This window comes from Pteronotus mesoamericanus, unplaced genomic scaffold (assembly GCF_021234165.1).
Source record: "Pteronotus mesoamericanus isolate MK-2021 breed Mesoamerican mustached bat unplaced genomic scaffold, CSHL_Meso_final scaffold_1135, whole genome shotgun sequence".
Classification (NCBI taxonomy): domain Eukaryota; kingdom Metazoa; phylum Chordata; class Mammalia; order Chiroptera; family Mormoopidae; genus Pteronotus; species Pteronotus mesoamericanus.
Genome location: NW_026555300.1, coordinates 1364349 through 1382673, shown reverse-complemented (window position 1 = coordinate 1382673; position 18325 = coordinate 1364349). Strand labels below are relative to the sequence as shown.

At 53.8% G+C, this 18325-nt stretch overlaps 1 protein-coding gene and 1 pseudogene across 1 annotated transcript; one reads left to right on the top strand and one right to left on the bottom strand.

Moving 5' to 3' along the window:
- Positions 1–618: 618 nt before the first annotated feature.
- HAS1 (hyaluronan synthase 1) lies at positions 619–8611 on the bottom strand. Its single transcript, XM_054587285.1, has 5 exons — positions 8264–8611; positions 5020–5724; positions 3434–3659; positions 2689–2821; positions 619–1294 (listed from the first exon to the last, which is right to left on the bottom strand). Exons 1-5 carry the CDS (start codon positions 8609–8611, stop codon positions 619–621), a joined length of 2088 nt encoding a protein of 695 aa, XP_054443260.1.
- A 9003-nt stretch (positions 8612–17614) lies between these two features.
- On the top strand, positions 17615–18325 carry LOC129081621 (proteasome subunit alpha type-2-like; annotated as a pseudogene).

Here is an 18325-nt window from a genome sequence, read left to right as displayed (position 1 = left end):
ACACTCTCCATGGTGCCGAACAGAGCCCGCGTGTGGTGGGTGCTCCGGAAGTATGTGTGAATGAGGAGTTGAGAAATTCCACCCTCACAACAACCCTGGCCCATTGGATTAATAGTCCTAACTTTCTTTTGAGGGAACTGAGGAAGGAAGGTATCCTGTCTAGTTTCAAACAGCTGGAACCCAAGATGGAGCCGAGAGTCCCCAATTCTCAACCACAAAACCCCCTCCTGTTTCAAAAGAAAAAAGAAAAAAAAACAAGGGTGGTGGGAGAGGCTTGGAAGAAAATAAATAAAATTCTTTATTACATCCTAATCACACCGTACAAATGGAGATTAAATAAGAGCAGGGAGAAAGTGGGGGGCCCCAGAACAGTATGTGGAGACTCCTTGCCCCTAAAAATTCACAACCTGATTAATAAATACCCCTCCCCAGAGACCCAGAAGCCCCAGCCCCAGAACAGTCCAGGCTGAAGAATCTTGGGTAGACCCCCCCCTCCCTTCACAGAGGGGGGAAACTGAGGCCCAGAGAATTCACCCGTAAGTTCCTCGTCGATCCTGGGGCCTGATTGGTCTCTTGCCTCCCCTGAAGACCCCTTGGTCGGTGCCCGGGCGCCGGAACTCACACCTGGACGCGGTAGCCCCCAGCCCGCCGCCGGCAGAGTCTCCTCACGCCCACCCAGTAGAACGTGAGCATGAGCACCCAGTACCCCACGTAAGCCCCGGCCCCGGCAGCCAGATGGTAGGCCTCGGCAGTCCTGGAGGGGCCGCTCCAGTCGGCTCTGGCCTCGTACACCACGCTGCGCACCAGGCCGCCGAGCAGCAACAAAGCCCAGAGGGCCAGCGGCAGCACAGGGACGTAGTTGGCAGCCAGCTTCCTCCGGCCTGAGGTGCCCCAGCCACTCTGGTTCATGGTGGCCAGCGCCAGGAACTTGGCAGGCAGGAGGCCTCCCATGTAGAGGGGCGCGTAGAGCGAGAGCAGCAGCATGCGCGCGCAGCCCCGCAGCCAGGCGGCGAAGGCCGCCTTGGCCAGCGCCACTCCCTGCACGCAGAGCAGCACCCACAGCAACGCCCACGGGCGGCCGGCGTAGAAAAGCCGCAGCACCGTGGCCGCCACGAAGAAGGGAAAGAGTCCCGAGATCACCGCCTCGTAGGTCATCCACGCGTGGTGCCGGTGCCACCACAGCGCATTGTACAGCCACTCGCGGAAATATGACTTGGACCAGCGCGTCTGCTGACTCAGCCAGCGCAGAAAGGACGCCGGAGTCTCCGAGTAGCAGCGGGACCGGGAGGTGTACCTGGACAGGTGAGAAAGGAGTAGGCATCAGCATGGCTTTCCTTGGGGACAGGAGTCCAGAGCCAGCATTGGCCACTGCACATGGCCTCTGAGCAAGTTTTCTCAACCTCTCTGAGCCTCAGTGTTACTCTGTTTAAAATGGTGTTAACAATGGTTCCTACCAAACGGTGAAGATTCAGTGCCAAGTGCTTGGGACCCGTATGTGGTACTTGCTCAGTAAATGGCAGCTACTATGGGCCACTGTTTACTCAATGACTAATAACACTCTCGCCATTACTAATATTACGGTTACTGACGCTATTACTAATACTGTCACTAACCTATTACGAATACTCCTGCGCTTACTGTTATTGGCAGGCCCCGTGGTGAGGAACGAGCCAGACGTGGTTCCCGCCCAGAATAGCGCATGTGTTGGAGCTTCTCAAGAGAACCATAAGCCTTCCTTCCTGTGATCACTAGTCAAGCATTTCATTTCCTACCTTTAAACTTCCTATCCCCCTTCCTGGTTTTATTTATCTATAACATGTATATTCTACACTTTTCTTACTTATTGTCTGTCTCCCCAATCAACCTAAGCATGAATTTGTGTCTCTTTTGTTAACTGCTGCATTCCCAGAGCTGAAAACATTGCAGGCGCTTGCCCTGGCCAGCCAGCTCAGTTGGTTGGAGTGACGCTGCAATGTGCCAAGGTTGTGGGTTCAATCCCCGGTCAGGGCACATACAAAAAACAACCAATGAGTGCATAAATGAGTGGAACAACAAAGCAGCCTCTCCCTCTCTCCCTCTCACATCAATAGATAAAAAAGTTTTAAAACCATTTTAGACACTTAATATCTGTCGAGTGAGTGACAGATTTTAAACTTGGGTTTACCCCAAGTTCTTTCTGGCCCTTCCACTGGATCTAGCTTTGTAGAAATAACTTTCCCCCGCTCTAGCCCGTGCACCCCTGAGTCTCATGGAATTACATCTCTCCCTGAAGCATTTACTAGTTTGGGCACTCTCCTCCTCTGTCACTTAATTCTTCTCGCTTGCTCTCTCACTGGCTAGATCCTGTTCTGTGGATCTCTTTCCCTTCCCACCTCACTAACAGTAATTGTGCCGCCATGGGAATCTGTGTTCTCGGTGACAGAGCCATCTCACCCCTCTCATGTTGTATCTTCTTGGTGGGATCCCCCACCCTCACCGTGCCTCCCTTGGTAGAGTCCATTGAGTCGCATGATTCAATGCAAATGCCACCTCTGCCCCTTCTGGTCTCTTCTCTCTCCTCTAGTGACTCACTCTTAAGAGCCCACTGTCCTGCAAGTTACTTGGGCTGTGGCAAATGCCCACACACAAACATTTGTTGAGATAATCTGGTTTCTGCGCACGTTTGACTACCTGTTCCCCTCCGCTTACTTGGTGGCGTAGCCCATGCTCAGCATGCGGTTGGTGAGGTGCCGGTCATCCCCAAAAGTGCAGTGGGTGCCCAGGAACTTCTGGTTGTACCAGGCCTCAAGAAACTGCTGCAGGAGGTTGTTCCTGTATAAGCCTAGGTTGAGGGGGGAGCAGATAGCCGTGTCAGCCTCTGATGTCGCCGACTCCACCCCCGCTTCTATCTCAAACTCAAACTCCTCTCCAGTTCCGGCCCCACCCTTAAATCGCGTCCATCCCGTGCTCGGCCCTCTTGCCAGCCACAACTCCAGCCCCCATCCTGCCCTCAACCCTAAATCCTTCTTCAACCCCACCCCCCTCTCAAGCTTGCCCCGATCCTGTCCTTGACCCACGTCCACTTTGATAGCAAATTCACCCCAGTCCCATCCCCAATCCCGTATCTATTCTCTGCCCCAACCCCTACTCATCCATATCCCAAACCCATCTCCAACCCCAAACCGGCCCCCCCAGTCCTGACCTTGACTCCAAACCCATTCCAGCCCCTTCCCCAAACTCTCCCCTCCGGCTCAATCCTCACCCACACTCTTTCCTCGGCCCATTCCCGACACCAAACACATCCCCTCTTCCAGCTTCCTACCTTATCCCTATCCCCACCTCCTGCCCAAGCCCCTGAATCTGTGTCCACAGACTCAGTCTCATCCTCAACCTGTTGTGGCACCCCATCTCCGCCCCTGCACCCACAGCCCTCCCGTGCCCTCTCCCTGCTCACCCAGGGGACCACTGATACAGGACACACAGTGGAAGTAGCTCTGACAAGCCCGCTCCACATTGAAGGCCACCCAGTACCGCAGGCTGCTTAAGAAGCTGACCCAGGAGTCCAGAGGGTTGAGGATCCGCACGTCTCCCCCAACAGCCCCTACCCGGGGGTCCTCATCCAGCACCCGCACCAACTCCAGCAGTGCCATAGGGTCCAGCCTCGTGTCTGAGTCACAGACCTGTGGGGTAGAGGGGTCAGGGTTAGGCCAGAGCCCTGAACAGAACTGGTGCTTGAGGGAAGGGCACCAAGGGGCAGTGAGGAGCTGGGACACGCTGCAGCCAACTGGAACATAACCTTGAGTTTTCAGTAATCTTCAATGTCTAATGACACGTTAAGATGACCCCTAACCCTCCCAAGACCCATGTTGTTGTATGATACCCTCCTGCGGGGTTTGGGCAAGACCTGTTACTCTCTTCTAACCAACAGAATAGGGCAAAAGTTATGTAACTTCCATGTTATACGACCTTATATGGAAATGGTGAAGGGGTTTCACAATGTCATTAAGGCCCCAATCTTCCTTTTTTTTAAAAAAAAAAAAAAAGATTTTATTTATTTTAGAGGAAGGGAGGAAGAAAGGGAGAGAAACATCAATGTGTGGTTGCCTCTCATGCAGCACGCCCCGCCCCCCGCCGCGGGACCTGGCCTGCAACCCAGGCCTGTGCCCTGACTGGGAATCAAACCGGTGACCGTTTGATTCGCAGTCTGGCGCTCAATCCACTGAGCCACACCAGCCAGGGCAAGGCCCCTAATCTCTTGACTGTTAATTAATCAAAGGGGATTACACCTGGTAGGCTGACCTAGTCAGGTGAGCCCTATAAAAGGGGGTCTAGAAGTCCAAGCCTTTCTGTTGCTAGTCTGGAAGAGGTAAGCTACCCTGAGTTGTATGACTGCTGGGGGGTGGGGAGGAATGAATTCCATCAACAAATACGTGGCCTTGGAAGAGGCCCCTGAGTCTTAGATAAGGCTGATGACTGCAGCCCGATGCTACGCTGCACACAGGATCCAGTTAAGCTTTGCCCAGACTCCTGACCCATGGAAACTATGCGGTAATGAATGTGTTTTGTTTCAAGTTGCAAAATGTATGTCAAAAAACTGGCAATGCATTAAAGAATGAATTGCTACATTGAATGAATGAGTGAATGACTAGATGAACAAGTGAATCTCTATATTAAATAGATAGGTAAATGGATGAAAAAATAAATAAGAGAATTTCAACACTGAAGGAAGGAAGAGAAAGGACTTTCTTCTTCTAAATTTAATGAATAAATAAATGATCTCCATATTAGATAGATAAATAGATGATTGATAGAGAGGTAGCTAGCTTTATAAATGAATGCGCAAAGAAAAGTTTCTACACTGAATGAAGAAGGAATCTCTACACCGGGCAGATGAATAAATAAAGGAATGTGTTATCTCATATAGGATGGATGGATGGATGGATGAATAAGTAAAGGAAAGACCTACATTGAGCAAAGGCCTCCGGGAAGTGGGATCTGGGCCTATATGGTCACGGTGGGGCGGGGGCGCCTTCCACTCACCTGCACGTAGTCCACCGAGTCGCCGAGCGCTTTGAAGGCGGTGTACATGACCTCGCGCTTGCCGCCCCAGCGCTGCGCCACGCACACGCACCTGCGCGTCCTCACCAGCGCCTCCACCGCCAGCCGCCCGGGGTCCTCGACCTCCACCTCCCGGTAGGCGCCCTCGCCCACGGCGCCCGCCGCCGCAGGTTCCCAGGGCTGGTGGTAGTTGCCGTCCCACACGTAGGTGGCCGGGTCCTCGTCGGCGAAGATCTCGCGGAACATGTCAACCATGTAGAGGTCCTCGGTGCGGTTGCCGTCCACCACCATGACGACGCGCAGCCGCGAGCGCGGGTACAGCAGGGAGCGGGCGGACGCCAGGCACTGGCGCAGGTACTCGGGGTCCTCCTGGTACGCCGAGATGGTCAGCGCCACGCTGCGCGCCGTGGCCGCGTCCAGGGGGCCCCGAGCCGCCGCCCGCCGCGCGGCCGCCGCCACCCGCCGGTGCTCCAGGTACGCGAACAGGCTCTGCGCCACCAAGTGCGCGGAGAGGAAAGCCCCGTAGAGGCCGAAGGCTAAGAGGCCGTAGCGATCGGAGGCCAGCGGCACGCCGGCGGCGTAGGCCCAGGTGATGAGGCCCAGGATGAGCAGCGCGAAGAGGACGGTCAGCACCCGCCGGGCCAGGCCGGAGCACTGACGGGCAGTCCGGCTGGGCTTGGTCAAGTCCTGTTGGAAACAGAGAGAGGAGATAGCAAGGGGAAAGGGTCCTTTCTAGAAGGGAGGACCTCCTGGGTCTTCCCCGAGCCCGTGATGACATCCCTGTTTCGTAAAGAAAATCCCGAGTACCGCGAAGTTGTTTTCCATTAGTTAACGTAATTGTGGCAAACAGTTATCAAGGCCAAAAACCTGCTTATATTGACTCTAATGCCTTTTTTTTTTTTTTTTCACATTTCTACAGCTCCTAAACCCATGAGGGTTATGCTCAGTGGAGTGTCACGGTTTAGTTAACAGGGGTCCCCCCTCTCCTTGGTGGCACATAAAATAATGATTCATCTCACAATCAGAGGTTCCTTAGTGTTGAATGAAGAATAGTAATAATAATATACTGTACATCTAAAAGAACAATGCAGTACGGTATGTTCCAGGAGTTGCTCTAAGCCTTTGAAGACAGTAACTCATTTTAAACCTGACCACACCATTACTATCACCCCCATTTTACAGATGAGTCACAGAAGTGCAGCAACCTGCCCATGGTCACACCCGGAGAGTGGAGGAGCCAGGATTCGAACCCTCAGAATTCAGTCACCAAGCCACATCCTGATATACTGGACGTACTCCTCTGGAGGGCTCTGGGGGACCAGATAATGGTAACGGCCACCATATAGATGGCAAAGCCGAGGACCGATGAGCCAGGAGGAGTGGGTTGCTCAAGGTCACAAAGCTCACAGGGCGAGGAGGCTTTCCTGACTTCCCACCGGCCGGGACTGGTTTTCCTTCTCGTCTCCCCAACTCCCTGACAGGGCCAGGTGCCCAGCCTGGAAGAGCCCAGAAGAAGAGGGGGAGGGGCGCCTCCGTTTTATTGGCTGTAAAGTGGGGATTTAGCCTGTTCCGTGCCAGGCACCGCTCTCGGGAGGTCGGTACTGTTGCCTGAGGCACAGAGAGGTGGGTTCTCTGGCCAGAGTCCCTCGCAGCCTGGCTCCAGTGCCCTCCTCTAAGCTGAGCTGCCTCCTCTGTCACCAGTCCCCTCCTTGGGTTTATCATGAGTGAAGTGAGACGTTAAGCTATAGAGCTGTGTTGTCCATCCAACACAGGAGTCACGGGTCCCACAAGCCTACTGAGCCCTTGGAATGCAGCCAGTGCGACTGAAGAACCAAATTGTTCATTTTATTTAATTTAAACCAATTTAAATTTAAACAGTGATCCTCGGTTCCGTTATTGGAAAGCTCTTCAGTGTGTGTGGGACCAGTAGGATCTGTGTTCTTTTTCAATGGTAAATATTTGGAAATTTAAGCATTTCCATTGAAAATACTGAGTATGAGGAAAAGAAAGTAAAATGCCTCATTCATATTTTTGTATTGGTTGCATGCTACAATGATAGTATAGCACACTACACGTCTGCGGCCCAGGGCCCGCTCTCTTTCTCGCTGTGGCCCGCAAGCTCGCACTGCTGTTTACATTTTTCAGTAGCTGGAAAAAGTCAAAAGATGAATCATACTTTGTGGCACATGAAAATGATATGCAATTCAAATTTTGGCGTCCTTAAATCAAGTGTAATCGGCAGACCACCGTGCTCATCTGTGTAGATTGTGTGTGGCTGATTTCACTAGTTAAGTTGCAAAGGAGACCACATGGCTGGCAAAGCTCAAGTACTATCTGGCCTTGTAGAGAAAAAGTTTGCCAACCCCTTATACATTGGGTTAAATAAAATATATTGTTAAAATTAATTTCACCTGCTTCTTTGTACTAGTAGCATAGCTACTATAAAGTGTTAAATCATGTGCGTAGCTCACGTTCTGTTTCTTTACAATAGGGCTTAGGTGGAGCTTTTGGCCTGGTGCAGGTAACCGCTCAATATTAACAATTATTATGACTTCCTCCTCCTCTGTCCTTTTGCCCCAGAACAAGCCCTGCCTGAGTTTCTGGGGGTGGCCAGATTTATCCTGGAAATCACCAAGGTGGGTGGGCATCTGCACGGTTTTAACTGCAACCACACGCATGAACACACATGTATCAGCTGTGCGTATGCTCACATGACAAGTAACAGAATGTGCCCACGTAGGAAAACACTCATGTCCTAGAAAATGACCCAGACGCCTGTTCTAAGGCAGAGCTTAGTGATCCTGAGCCCCCACTAACAGCCACACAGATGAACTTGGGGACACATGCCTCTCAGCAGAAAGGAGCAATACTGGCAAGAGACCCTCACAAGACAACAAACACACAGACCCCCACCCGTGGGTCTGGAATAATAGGACAGAAATAGTAACAGGGGAGTTTGAGCCATATGACATTCCCATTTTTACACATTAAGGGTGATTTAACTTGAACACATGAGAAGAAATCCAGGCCTAGGTGTCAAGCAAATTCCTCTCTCCCCGCTCCTCTCTCGCACTCACTCTCTTTTGCTCACTCTCTCCTTTCTTCTCTCTCCCCACCTCCCACCAACACACAGACAACACGGATTTATAGCAACAGGAACACGGACGGGTCACATGTCACACAGGCATGGGTGGCATGGCCACCTGCACACAGACAGGACCCGCACCCTCAGCCGCACATGGTCACTGTCCCACACAGATGGTCGCTGTCGCACACCTGAGCCCACACAGAACCCCAGCACACCTGGCCACACGCCTGGGAGCGTCCCCTCCGCGCCCCCAAACCCGGCCGGCGGTCCCACACACTCTCCTGCGCGCACCTGTCTCATCACTGCGAGTCCGGCTGGGCTCTCCGCTCTCCCGCTGCTCTCCGCGTTGCTCTGCGGCCCGAGAGCTGGGGGGGCCATTTGAAGACCAGCGCCGGCGGGGGCGGGAGGAGGGGTGACGTCAGGGCTGAGCGGGGCCAGGGGCTCTGAGGTCACGCACGCCGGGCAGCTCCACCCGCTTCCCGCCATTACCCCCTCCCCGCCCCGTGCGCCCAGACGGGCTTCCCTTCCCAATCCCCCGACATCGCCACCCTCCCCTCTCCTCCCTGGTCTCCCCCATCATTCCCCTCCCCTCTCCATTTTTCTCATCTCCTGTCCCCGAGCCTTGTCTTTCTCTCCATCCCTGTTTCTGCCGTCTCTGTCCTTATCCCCCGTTTCTCTCTCCCTCCCCGTGCCCTGCACCCCTCGCCTCCTCCTCCTCACCCTCGACAGCGCGGCCCCTCCTCCGCCGTCGCTCCTGCCCTGCCACATCTCCTCCCCTTCTGGCCCCAGAACCCAGCCAGGGTTGGGTCCCCCAGGGACTTGTCTGGGGAACTGGCCGATGGAACGAAACGGGCACACGTGCGTGGCTGTGGGTGGGACCGTGTGTGCTGGGTTGTGAGGCACTGGCTGTTGGGAGCTGGAGCTGTGAGTGAACGTCTGTCCGGCCGGCGCCCCATTGACGGGTCCATGTGTGCCGTGTGTGCATGTGCGTGTGCATGGGCGTGGGCGTGGGCGTGCGTGCGTATGTGCCAGGGCCTGGGGAGGAGGCTGAGGCACTGGGATCTGTCTCCCCAGGGGCTTGGGGGTAATCTCAGAGCTGGTGGTCAGCGCCCCCGGGAGCTGCTGAGGAAACTGAGTCAGCCTAAAGGTGCGAGTCCGGGGCCCTGGGGCCTCTGACCTCCCGGGCCCTCAGAACCAGAAGATTCAGTGATAAATGTCAGCGTCTCCATGCCCTTCTTTTCATGATTATTTCTGTCTCCTCCTCTTACGAGGAAACCAGTGTTTGTCTCTCCCTCCGTATCTTTCTCCCACCCTGTGTCTGTGACTCTAATTCTTTATCCCTGTGCCCTCCTATGTCCTTCTCTCTCTTTGTCTCTGTCTTTCTCTCAGTCTACCATTTTCGCCTCTGCCTTCCTGGCCCTGTTTCTCTGTCCATCTGTCTGTCTGGTTCCCGTTCTGTGTGTGTTCCCCTGTTCTTCTCCCCCCCCTCCCCCCCCTCCATCTCTCTCCCGCTCTCTCCCTGCTCTCTCTGGGTTTGCGCGTGTCTGTCAGTTTCTGGCTCTCAGTCTTCCCAATGTTCGATTCTGCTTACTCCACGCCTTTCTTTCTTTTTGAGTATCTCTCCCTGGCTCTCACCCATTGTCTCTCTTTTTCTCCCTCTCCCCTTGAGTTTCTCTGCCTTCGTCTCTCTTTATATATTTCTCTCTCCTTTCTGAATAACTGTATCCCTACCTTCCCATGTTTTCCTATCTCCCAGTTTTCGTTTCTCTCTGTTCCTTTCAGGGGCTGCCCATGTCTCCTTTCCCTGCCGCTATCTGTGCATCACTCTGTCTCGGTCTCTCTCCTCCCTCATCCTCGCTGCCTCTCTGTGCATCTCTTCCTGAGGCTTCATCTCTGTGTTTCACTGTATCCCTCCCCTCACCCCCATTCACTGTTTCTCTCTGTTTTGCTGCCTCTCAGTCCTCCTGTCTCCCCCCTGCCCCACCTCGTCTGCCTGCCCTGGAGTTTTCCCCACGCGGGATGCCAAGCCCTCGCCCCCTGAGCTTTCCTGGAGCGGCGGCCTGTGCTGGGCCGGCGGCCTGTGCTGGGCCAGCGCCAGGCTGGGCCTTCGCCTGAGCCTGGCTGTCAAGGGGAAAGAGGCCAGTTCAGGGCCGGAGCTCGGGAACCCCGCCCACCCACCGGAGCAAAGTCAGCCTGTGCTGACGGCGTTGCCGGGAGCCTGGGCCACCGCCTGGTGTCTGTCTGTGTCAGGATGATGGGTCCTCCGGTGGGAGCTGAGCCCAGAGCAGGAGGGGCCAGTGATTCTTCTACCCCAGGGTGGGGAGAGGGGGAAGTACAAGCTCCACTCAGAAGCTGGGCATTTGACTATCCAGCCCCCACCCTGCCCTGCTGGGTGGAGCTGCTGTATAAAACCAGATGTTTCTAAAACCAGAGTGTGGACGAGGGAGGAGGGACCAGGACTATACACCCCAATAGTTTCCTCCTCTGGGTTTCAGGAGTTCGGGCCCCCAGCCCCTCTTCCCTCAGACCCAGAAGTCCAGGCCCCCAGCTCTTCCTCCCTTAGACTCAAGAGCCTAGGCTCCCAGAATCCCTTGAAGGGAGAGATGACCAAGGCTGGAAGAAAGGAAGACAGGGCTAAAAGAAAAGAACAGAGGAAAGTGGGCCCTCCTACAGCAGGCAGGTACTCGTAGGGGTGGGACTACCTCCTGCAACCCTCACGAACAGCCATGTCTCCCAGAACCCCCCACTCCGACGGGGCTGACCTCCGGTCCCTGCCCTGGGTCCTCAGGGGCCCTCCCAGGATTTCAGAAAAGCCTCAGGGTGTGGTTACAGACCAGCAGGACAGAGGAGAGAAGACTGGGGCGATAATAAGGCAGACATGGGCAAAAGGCAGAGGACAGAACATTTGTTCACTATGGGGACATCCCTTGTACTGGTGACCGGCCGGGCTCCCAGCTGGGCGATGCCGGGAACAAAGATGACTAAGACCTGGCCCGGCCCTTGAGGAGATGCCAGTCTGGTAGAAGAGACAGCTGTGTAAACAGAGGGCCACAGACCAGTTGGAGGATGCACCAACTCAGCCGGAGAGTCAGGGAAGGCTTCCTGGAGGAGGTGATATGCTTGAGGAATTAGCCAGGGTAAGGGCAAGGGAGGGGGTGGGGGTTGAATAATGGAGCAGAAAAGGCATCCAAGGCAAGGAATGCCCTGACCAGTCAAGAAAGTATGGACGGATTGATGTGGAGCATAAATGATGAAACACGGTGGGTGGGGGGGAGTGGGGGTGGGGTGCCTAGCAAGGTCCACCCCTCAAAGGTTTTGAATGCCAGATTCAGAGGCTAGGACTTGGTCTGGGGGCGTTGGGGAGCCATGGGAGGGCTGTGAGCAGGGCAGGGACAGGCAGCTCTGGCACCAATGAGGGACACAGTGAAAGGACAGGCTGGGGACTTCTGGCCTGGGCATCTGTGCGGTCGGTCATATCAGGGTTTCCTCTGGACTAGAGCGAGCTCTGAGTCTGAGCTTGGAAATTATGGCACAGGAGAAGCACTGGGGATGGGATGGGCAGAGCCAGGTCGACCCTGAGGAGCAAGGCGACAGAAGAGGGACCTCGGAAGGGGGCGGGCCACTCAGCCCTTCATTCCCTAGAGCTGTCCTGCCTAGTCGTTTCAGGGATGAATTTTATTGTCTCACTGATTACTTGCCTCAGGGGAACTATGGAGAGCAAGGGACCCAGGGAAGTAACTTGAGGAGGTCTGTGTTTTGTTCAATGCTTGAGTCCAGGCAGATTCTCTGCAAGGCGTCCTGCTTTGGGACGATCTAGATACTGTGAGACAGAGGAGAGAAAAAGCTATCGTCTTCCTACAGAAAGTATAACTTGCCCATTTAGTATCTTTTTTTGTATAATGGGCGTCTCCCTGGTTAGCTCGTGAGCTTTACCCAGGCAGCAGTCTCTACCTGTTTTGTTCACGACTGTTTCCTCAGGGTCCGGACCGGTGCCTGGAGCACAGTAGGTGCTCATGCATATGTGTTGAATGAATGAGTGGGGTTGGGATGGAGTCAGAATGGTAGGTGGAGAGGGGAAATAGAAAAAAGAAGAAAAAGAGAGAAGATGGAAGGAGGAGGAGGGAGGGGGAAGCGAGGGAGGGAGGCAGGGGAGGATGGGGAGGGAGGCTGAGGAGTGGGAGGGGGAGCCCAGCAGCTGGGAGGCCCCAACCAGGCCCGGGATCCTGGTGTCCACCCCTCAGAGAGGCCAGTCCTGAGAGGGATGGTGTGAGAAGCTCCCAGCGAGGTGGGACCCTGGGCCAGGCATCCCAGATCAGCGAAGGTCCCAAACCTGGAAGCAGACGGCCCTGGACTTCCAGGAACTCCGAGGGCTCAGACCTCAGCGGAGCTCTGGCTGCGCTGTAGTTCCACCGCCTGTTCTTCCCACACACTATGTTCTGGGAAACACCTAGGCCTCCCAGATCCTGCTGGAATCCTGAGAGGGAGGGAGGAAGGGAGGCGGCGATGAAGATACACCCACCTCTGCCTCTGGAGAGAGCTGTGGGACCTCCAGGCCAGGAATTAGGGAGGGCTCAGCCTGCCCATAACCCTGTCCCTCCAGCTGAAGCGCCTCCATATTGCTTCCTCCATTGCTGGTACCCCTTCCCCGGAGGAAAACAGACCAAAAGAGCCAGGGAGAGGGAGAGAGAGACTTCCTTGTTCCCAGCTCTATCCTCTCCCAGGGAAGCAAGACAGGAGTGGTCTCATTTTCCAGAGAGGGAAACTGAGGCCTGGAAAGAACCGTTTCCTGACTCAGACCTGTGTGGCTCCCAGGGAGGCTCTTCAGGCCCTGGTCTGTGGTGAAGGCCGACCCAGGGCTCAAGGTGGCCCACGAAACTGCAGCAGCGGAGGAGGGGAGGCACAGAGCCAGAGAGAAAACTGGGTCCTGCAAAATTTCCTGTCGGGAGCTCAAAAGGGGATGGGCTGCAGAGGCCAGAGGCCAGGCATCCTCTTCAGCACATGGGAGTGCAGGGCCCAGAGGCCTCCTCCTTCAGACCCCAGGGGGCAGCAGAGCTAAGGAGGTAAGAAGGTCACTAAGGGAGGAAGGACTGAGGGCCTGGACTCCTGGGTCTGAGGCAGGAGGGCCAGGGGCCTGGACTCCCGGGTCTGGCCTCTGGGACCTGCACTCCCATGTGCTGAAGAAGATGCATGGCTCTGGCCTCTGCAGTCCACCCCCTTCTGAGCTCCGACAGGAAACTTTGTGGGACCCAGTTTTCCCTTGCAGGCAGGCTGTGGCTCTGTGCCTCCCCTCCTCCGCTGCTGCAGTTCCGTGGGCCACCTTGAGTCCCCCGGGTCAGCCTTCACCACAGACCAGGGCCTGAAGAGCCTCCCTGGGGGCCACTCAGGTCTGAGTCAGAAGGCGGATGTGAGGATGGGGCACTGGAGGGACTGGGAGGAGCCGGTTACTTGCATGTTCTTGGCAAAGGACTGGGGTTTTTTCTTTCTTTTCCTTTTTTTTTAATTGAACTTTTTGAGGTGGTATTGGTTAATAAAACCATACAAGTTTCAAGTGCACAGCTCTTTAACATATCATCTGCACACGGCATTGTGCATTCACCACTGTTTTATTCTCCTGAGCCTCTATCTTCCATCTGCGAAATGGAGCTGTCTCAAATTGTCCCTCACAGGGTAGCCCTTCAGATTGGGAGACAGCGCCTGCCTGGCACACTGGAATTTTTGGTGAGTGTTACCCATTTCTCAACCAGCAGCAACTCAGGTGGCAACAGGGGGAATCCTGAGAGGACCCGGTGACCTTCACACACCCTGACTGCCTTAGCTCTGGTGTGCGGAGTCAGCCAGGCCAGGGCTGGGAGCCCAAGCTCTAGAGTCAGATGCTCCTGGGTTTGCCAAGGCTGGTGGCCTCCCGCAAGCCACCTCCCCATCCTGTGGGGCTTCCCCATCCACCTGCGGGCAAGGAGAGCCCATCACTCTATGGGTGATCCCTCGCCCCCAGTTCCCTCATGTCACCAGGTAGGGGAAAAAGACCCTCCCACCCCGGGCATTTCAGTGAGCTTGGCACAGCAGGAGGCTCAGAAGAGTTTGGGGAGCAGACAGCGCGGCACAGATGGTGTGCTAAGGAGGGGGTGCCCCTGCGGGCTCCACTGAGCAGAAGTCAGAGGCGGCCTGGAGGCCTGTCCTGCAGCGCGGGGAGGGCTGCGGGCTGCAGGCCCGTGGGCCGGCCACGGGGAGGTGAGAAGAGGAACGAATGCCGCCACCGTTTTCTGTCTGTCTGTTGCCAGCACCGGGCTGTGAACCCAGATCTCATCCTGGTCGACACTCCCCTGATTCCTGTGATGAGATCCGCTTTCCAAATGCCGCACTTTGAGCTCAGAGAAATGGCGGAAGGTGCCCAAGACCACACAGCCAGAAACCGGCTCCACTCTCTGCTCTTGTCATCATACCCGAGTGTCCTACAAATGGGTCTGTGGGCACAAGAGCATCCCAGTCACCTGGGTGCATTTGCTAAAGATACAGGTTACTGGGCCCCACGCCCACATGTTCTGACTCAGTGAGACCAGCGCCCCGGAAGTGACTGAAAGAAATGCCCCAGAGTTTGAACCATATGAAATTGCCATTTTTACAGACCCAAAGTGACCACATATCGGCTTTTTCATTTGGTTTGACTTAAACGGAACACACAAAAAGAGAAATTCAGACCCACGTATTAAACGAATCCAGCGCTCTCTCTTTCTCTCTCCCTCTCTGTAAAATGTTTACTGAAGCACGATGCACACAGAGCATTGCACATGCCATAACCGTCCCATTAGCGAAGGTTCACAAGGTTCACACGCCTGCGGAACCAGCGCCCACATCAAGACGCAGGACATGCCCACCCGCCTCCTCCCAGCCCCCCACCCCCGCGCGCGCTCACAGACGAGCACTGCTGTGACTCCAGTGGGCACAGGGGGCGCCCCTGTTATTACAGGTCCGGCAGATGCGCGGCCCCTCCGCGCCTGGCTTCTTTCTCACGTTACTGCGGAGGCTGTGAGGTTCCTCCGCAGCCGCGCCCGCCCGTCATTGCCGGTCGCTGGTTCTCCTTCCTGAAGCAGCGTTTCCCCGCTGTGATCATCCCCTGTCCCTCTTCTTTGTGCAGAGAGTTCCCCTGCAGGAGGGACTGTTAAGAGACCGTTTCCAAGTGAGAAGACAGAGGCTCAAAGTGGTGAAGCCCTCGGTGCCAGGAGCCTGGGTCCCCACGCTCCTCGGTCAGCCAAGAGCTGAGGGTTCCAGTTCTCTACCCCTCGGGAATCGTGCCCTGACGCGGGCGAGGCCCGTGAAAGAGCAGAACTGTCGAAAGCAAAGGGGAAGTACAGCAGCACCGGGCCCTTACACACAGCTTCCCTTCCTGCGGTTTCAGTTCCCCACAGCCAAATGAAAAATTGCAGAAACACATTATGGATCAGCTCTGAATTCCACGCAGTTCCGAGTAGCTTGATGAACTCTCACGGCGTCCCGCTCCATCCCACCGCTGCATGCCACCTGGGCGTGATGTGTACACCACCTGCACATTAGTCACTCCATAGCCCTTCCGTTACTAGGTGCGCTGGCACTTGTGTTCAAGTTACTCTTATTTTACTTAATAATGGCCCCCGAAGACATAACTCTTATTGCAGTGTATTGTTATAAGGGTTCTACTCTATTATTAGTTGTTGTTAACCTCTTACCATGCCTAATTTAGAAATGAAACTGTATCATAGGTTTGTGGGCATAGGAAAAGTATAGCATATGCAGGATTCAGTGCTGTGCCCGGTTCCACTGCGGCTCTTGGAATGCATCCCCTGCAAATGAGGGGAAACTACTGCAGACCCGGGGCTGCTGGAGTAGCAGGAACCAGGGTCCTTCCTGATTCTTACAGGCTCGCTCCTACCACCCCGTGACCCTCTGCACCTCCGAGTCCATTTGGGATCTTCTGGGCTGAGGACATAGAGGTCTCTTTGAGGTTTTAAAAGTTTTCAGAAAACACCACTGACTCTCTTACAAGCACATTGGTCAAAAGCAGAGAGAGCCCTGGCTGGTGTGGCTCAGTAGATTGAGCGCTGACCTGCAAACCAAAGGGTCGCTGGTTGGATTTCCAGTCAGGGCACAGGCCTGGGTTGCGGGCCAGGTCCCCAGTGGGGGGCATGTGAGAGGTAACCACACATTGATGTTTCCCTCTTTTTCCCTTTCCCCTCTCTCTAAAAATAAATAAATAAAATTAAAAAAAATTTTAAACACAGAGAGAAAACCAGGACTACAAAGACAAATGTGAGAGCATAAGGATACTCATTTCTTTGAACTTCCCGGGGACTGCGAGTGCCAGGTTCTGTGGCCAGAACACAGAGGCAAACGGGACACAGAACAACCCTAATGGGCTCAAGGTGGCACAGGGGAGGCCCTCGGGCACATTAGAGCCACCGGGGCCATGCCTGTGGCCAGGAGCCACATGCAGCTAATTAGATTTAAGTAGATTAAAATGAAATTAAATTTATAGTCTAGTTCCCCTGATGGGGATTTAGACTTGGGTTGGGTACTTGGCTATCATGAAAAAAGGTGGGGTCAATGAGGAGGAAGATTGGGAGAGGCTGTTGGGAGGTACAATTTTGATCGGATCCCAGTTTTAACATGTGGGCTTCCCCCCTCCCCACACACCAAGCAATTCTCCCACACCAGCTTGGTGTCCTGCGATGTAACTTAATTCTGACACAAACTCCCCAGAGACAGCATCAGATCGTTCAGGTTAAGGGCTCAGTCCTACAAGCCCACCTCTCTCCCAATTTCAGATGCCAATCGCTAGTCCAGGCTGCTACCTGTGCTTCTCTGACTGATCAGCTATAGATCAGAGGTTCCCACCACACCCTTGTTAGGTTCGATTTCCTTGCTAGAATGGCTCACAGAACTCAGAAAACCCATTTACTCACTAGATTACCTGTTTATTACAAAGGATATTAAAGGATACAAATCAACAGCCAGAAGAAGAGATACACAGGGCAAGGTCTCAAATAAAGGAGCATCTGTCCCCACGGGGTCTGGGGCCTGGCACATGGAAACTCTCCGAACCTCATTCTTTTTCTTTTTCTTTTTTTTAATGGAGGCTTCATCACATAGCCATGATTGATCAAATCATTGGTGACTTAACTCCACCTCCAGGCACTCACTTTTTAATTGTTTTAATTTTTACATTTGGGGGAGGGGAGCAGGTGGAATTGGAAGAGGGTATAAGGGGAATAAATGGTAATGGAAAAAAATACAATAAAAAATGAACTACTTTTAAAAATTAGCTTCACTGGTTTCATCTTAATTTTTCAAACTGCCTACCAGACAATTTAAAATGATTTATGTGGCTCAAATTTCTTTTGAAATTTGATGCTCTGCAGTGTGGGAAATAATCGGTTTTTTCCACCTGCATGCAACCACAGAGATGCCCCGAGAACATTCGTTCTCTAGAATCTGCAGGGCAGGACTCTCTGGGTGAAGATGGCGGAGCGCAGTTACAGCTTTTCATTGACTATGTTCGGCCCCTCCGGTAAACTTGTCCACATTGAATATGCTTTGGCTGCTGTAGCTGGTGGAGCCCCTCCAGTGGGAATTAAAGTTGCAAATGGTGTGGTATTAGCAAGGGAGAAGAAACAGAAATCCATTCTGTGTGATGAGCGAAGCGTACACAAAGTGGAACCAATTACCAAACATACAGGCTTGGTATATAGTTGGCCCTGGGCATGGGCCCAGGTTATAGAATGCTTATGCACAGAGCTCGAAAACCAGCTCAGCAATATTATCTTATTTGCCAAGAATCCATTCCTACAGCTCAGGTGGTACAGAGAATAGCTTCTGTGATGCAAGAATATATCCAGTCAGGTAGTATCTGCCCATCTGGAGTTTCTTTACTAATTTGCAGTTGGAATGAGGGACGACCGTATTTATTTCAGTCAGATTCATCGGGAGCTGACTTTGCCTGGAAAGCCTCAGCAATGAGAAAGAACTATGTGAATGGAAAAACTTTCCTTGAGAAAAGATACAATGAAGATCTAGAACTTGCAGATGCCATTCATAGAGCCATATTAACTCTAAAGGAAAGTTTTAAGGGCAAATGATAGAAGATAACATAAAGTTGGAATCGGCAATGAAACTGGATTTAGGAGACTTACTCCCACTGAAATTAAGGATTACTTAGCTGCCATAGGATAA

What these genes read in the sequence shown, in the direction of transcription:
- HAS1 (XM_054587285.1), bottom strand. Translation starts at nt 8,611, where the DNA reads ATGGCGGGAAGCGGGTGGAGCTGCCCGGCGTGCGTGACCTCAGAGCCC. An exon ending in GTGACCATGTGCGGCTGAGG is followed by an intron (nt 5,725 to 8,263) that starts GTGCGGGTCCTG and finishes TGTTTCCAACAG; the next exon opens with GACTTGACCAAGCCCAGCCG. An exon ending in AGCATGGGCTACGCCACCAA is followed by an intron (nt 1,295 to 2,688) that starts GTAAGCGGAGGG and finishes TCACCTGTCCAG; the next exon opens with GTACACCTCCCGGTCCCGCT.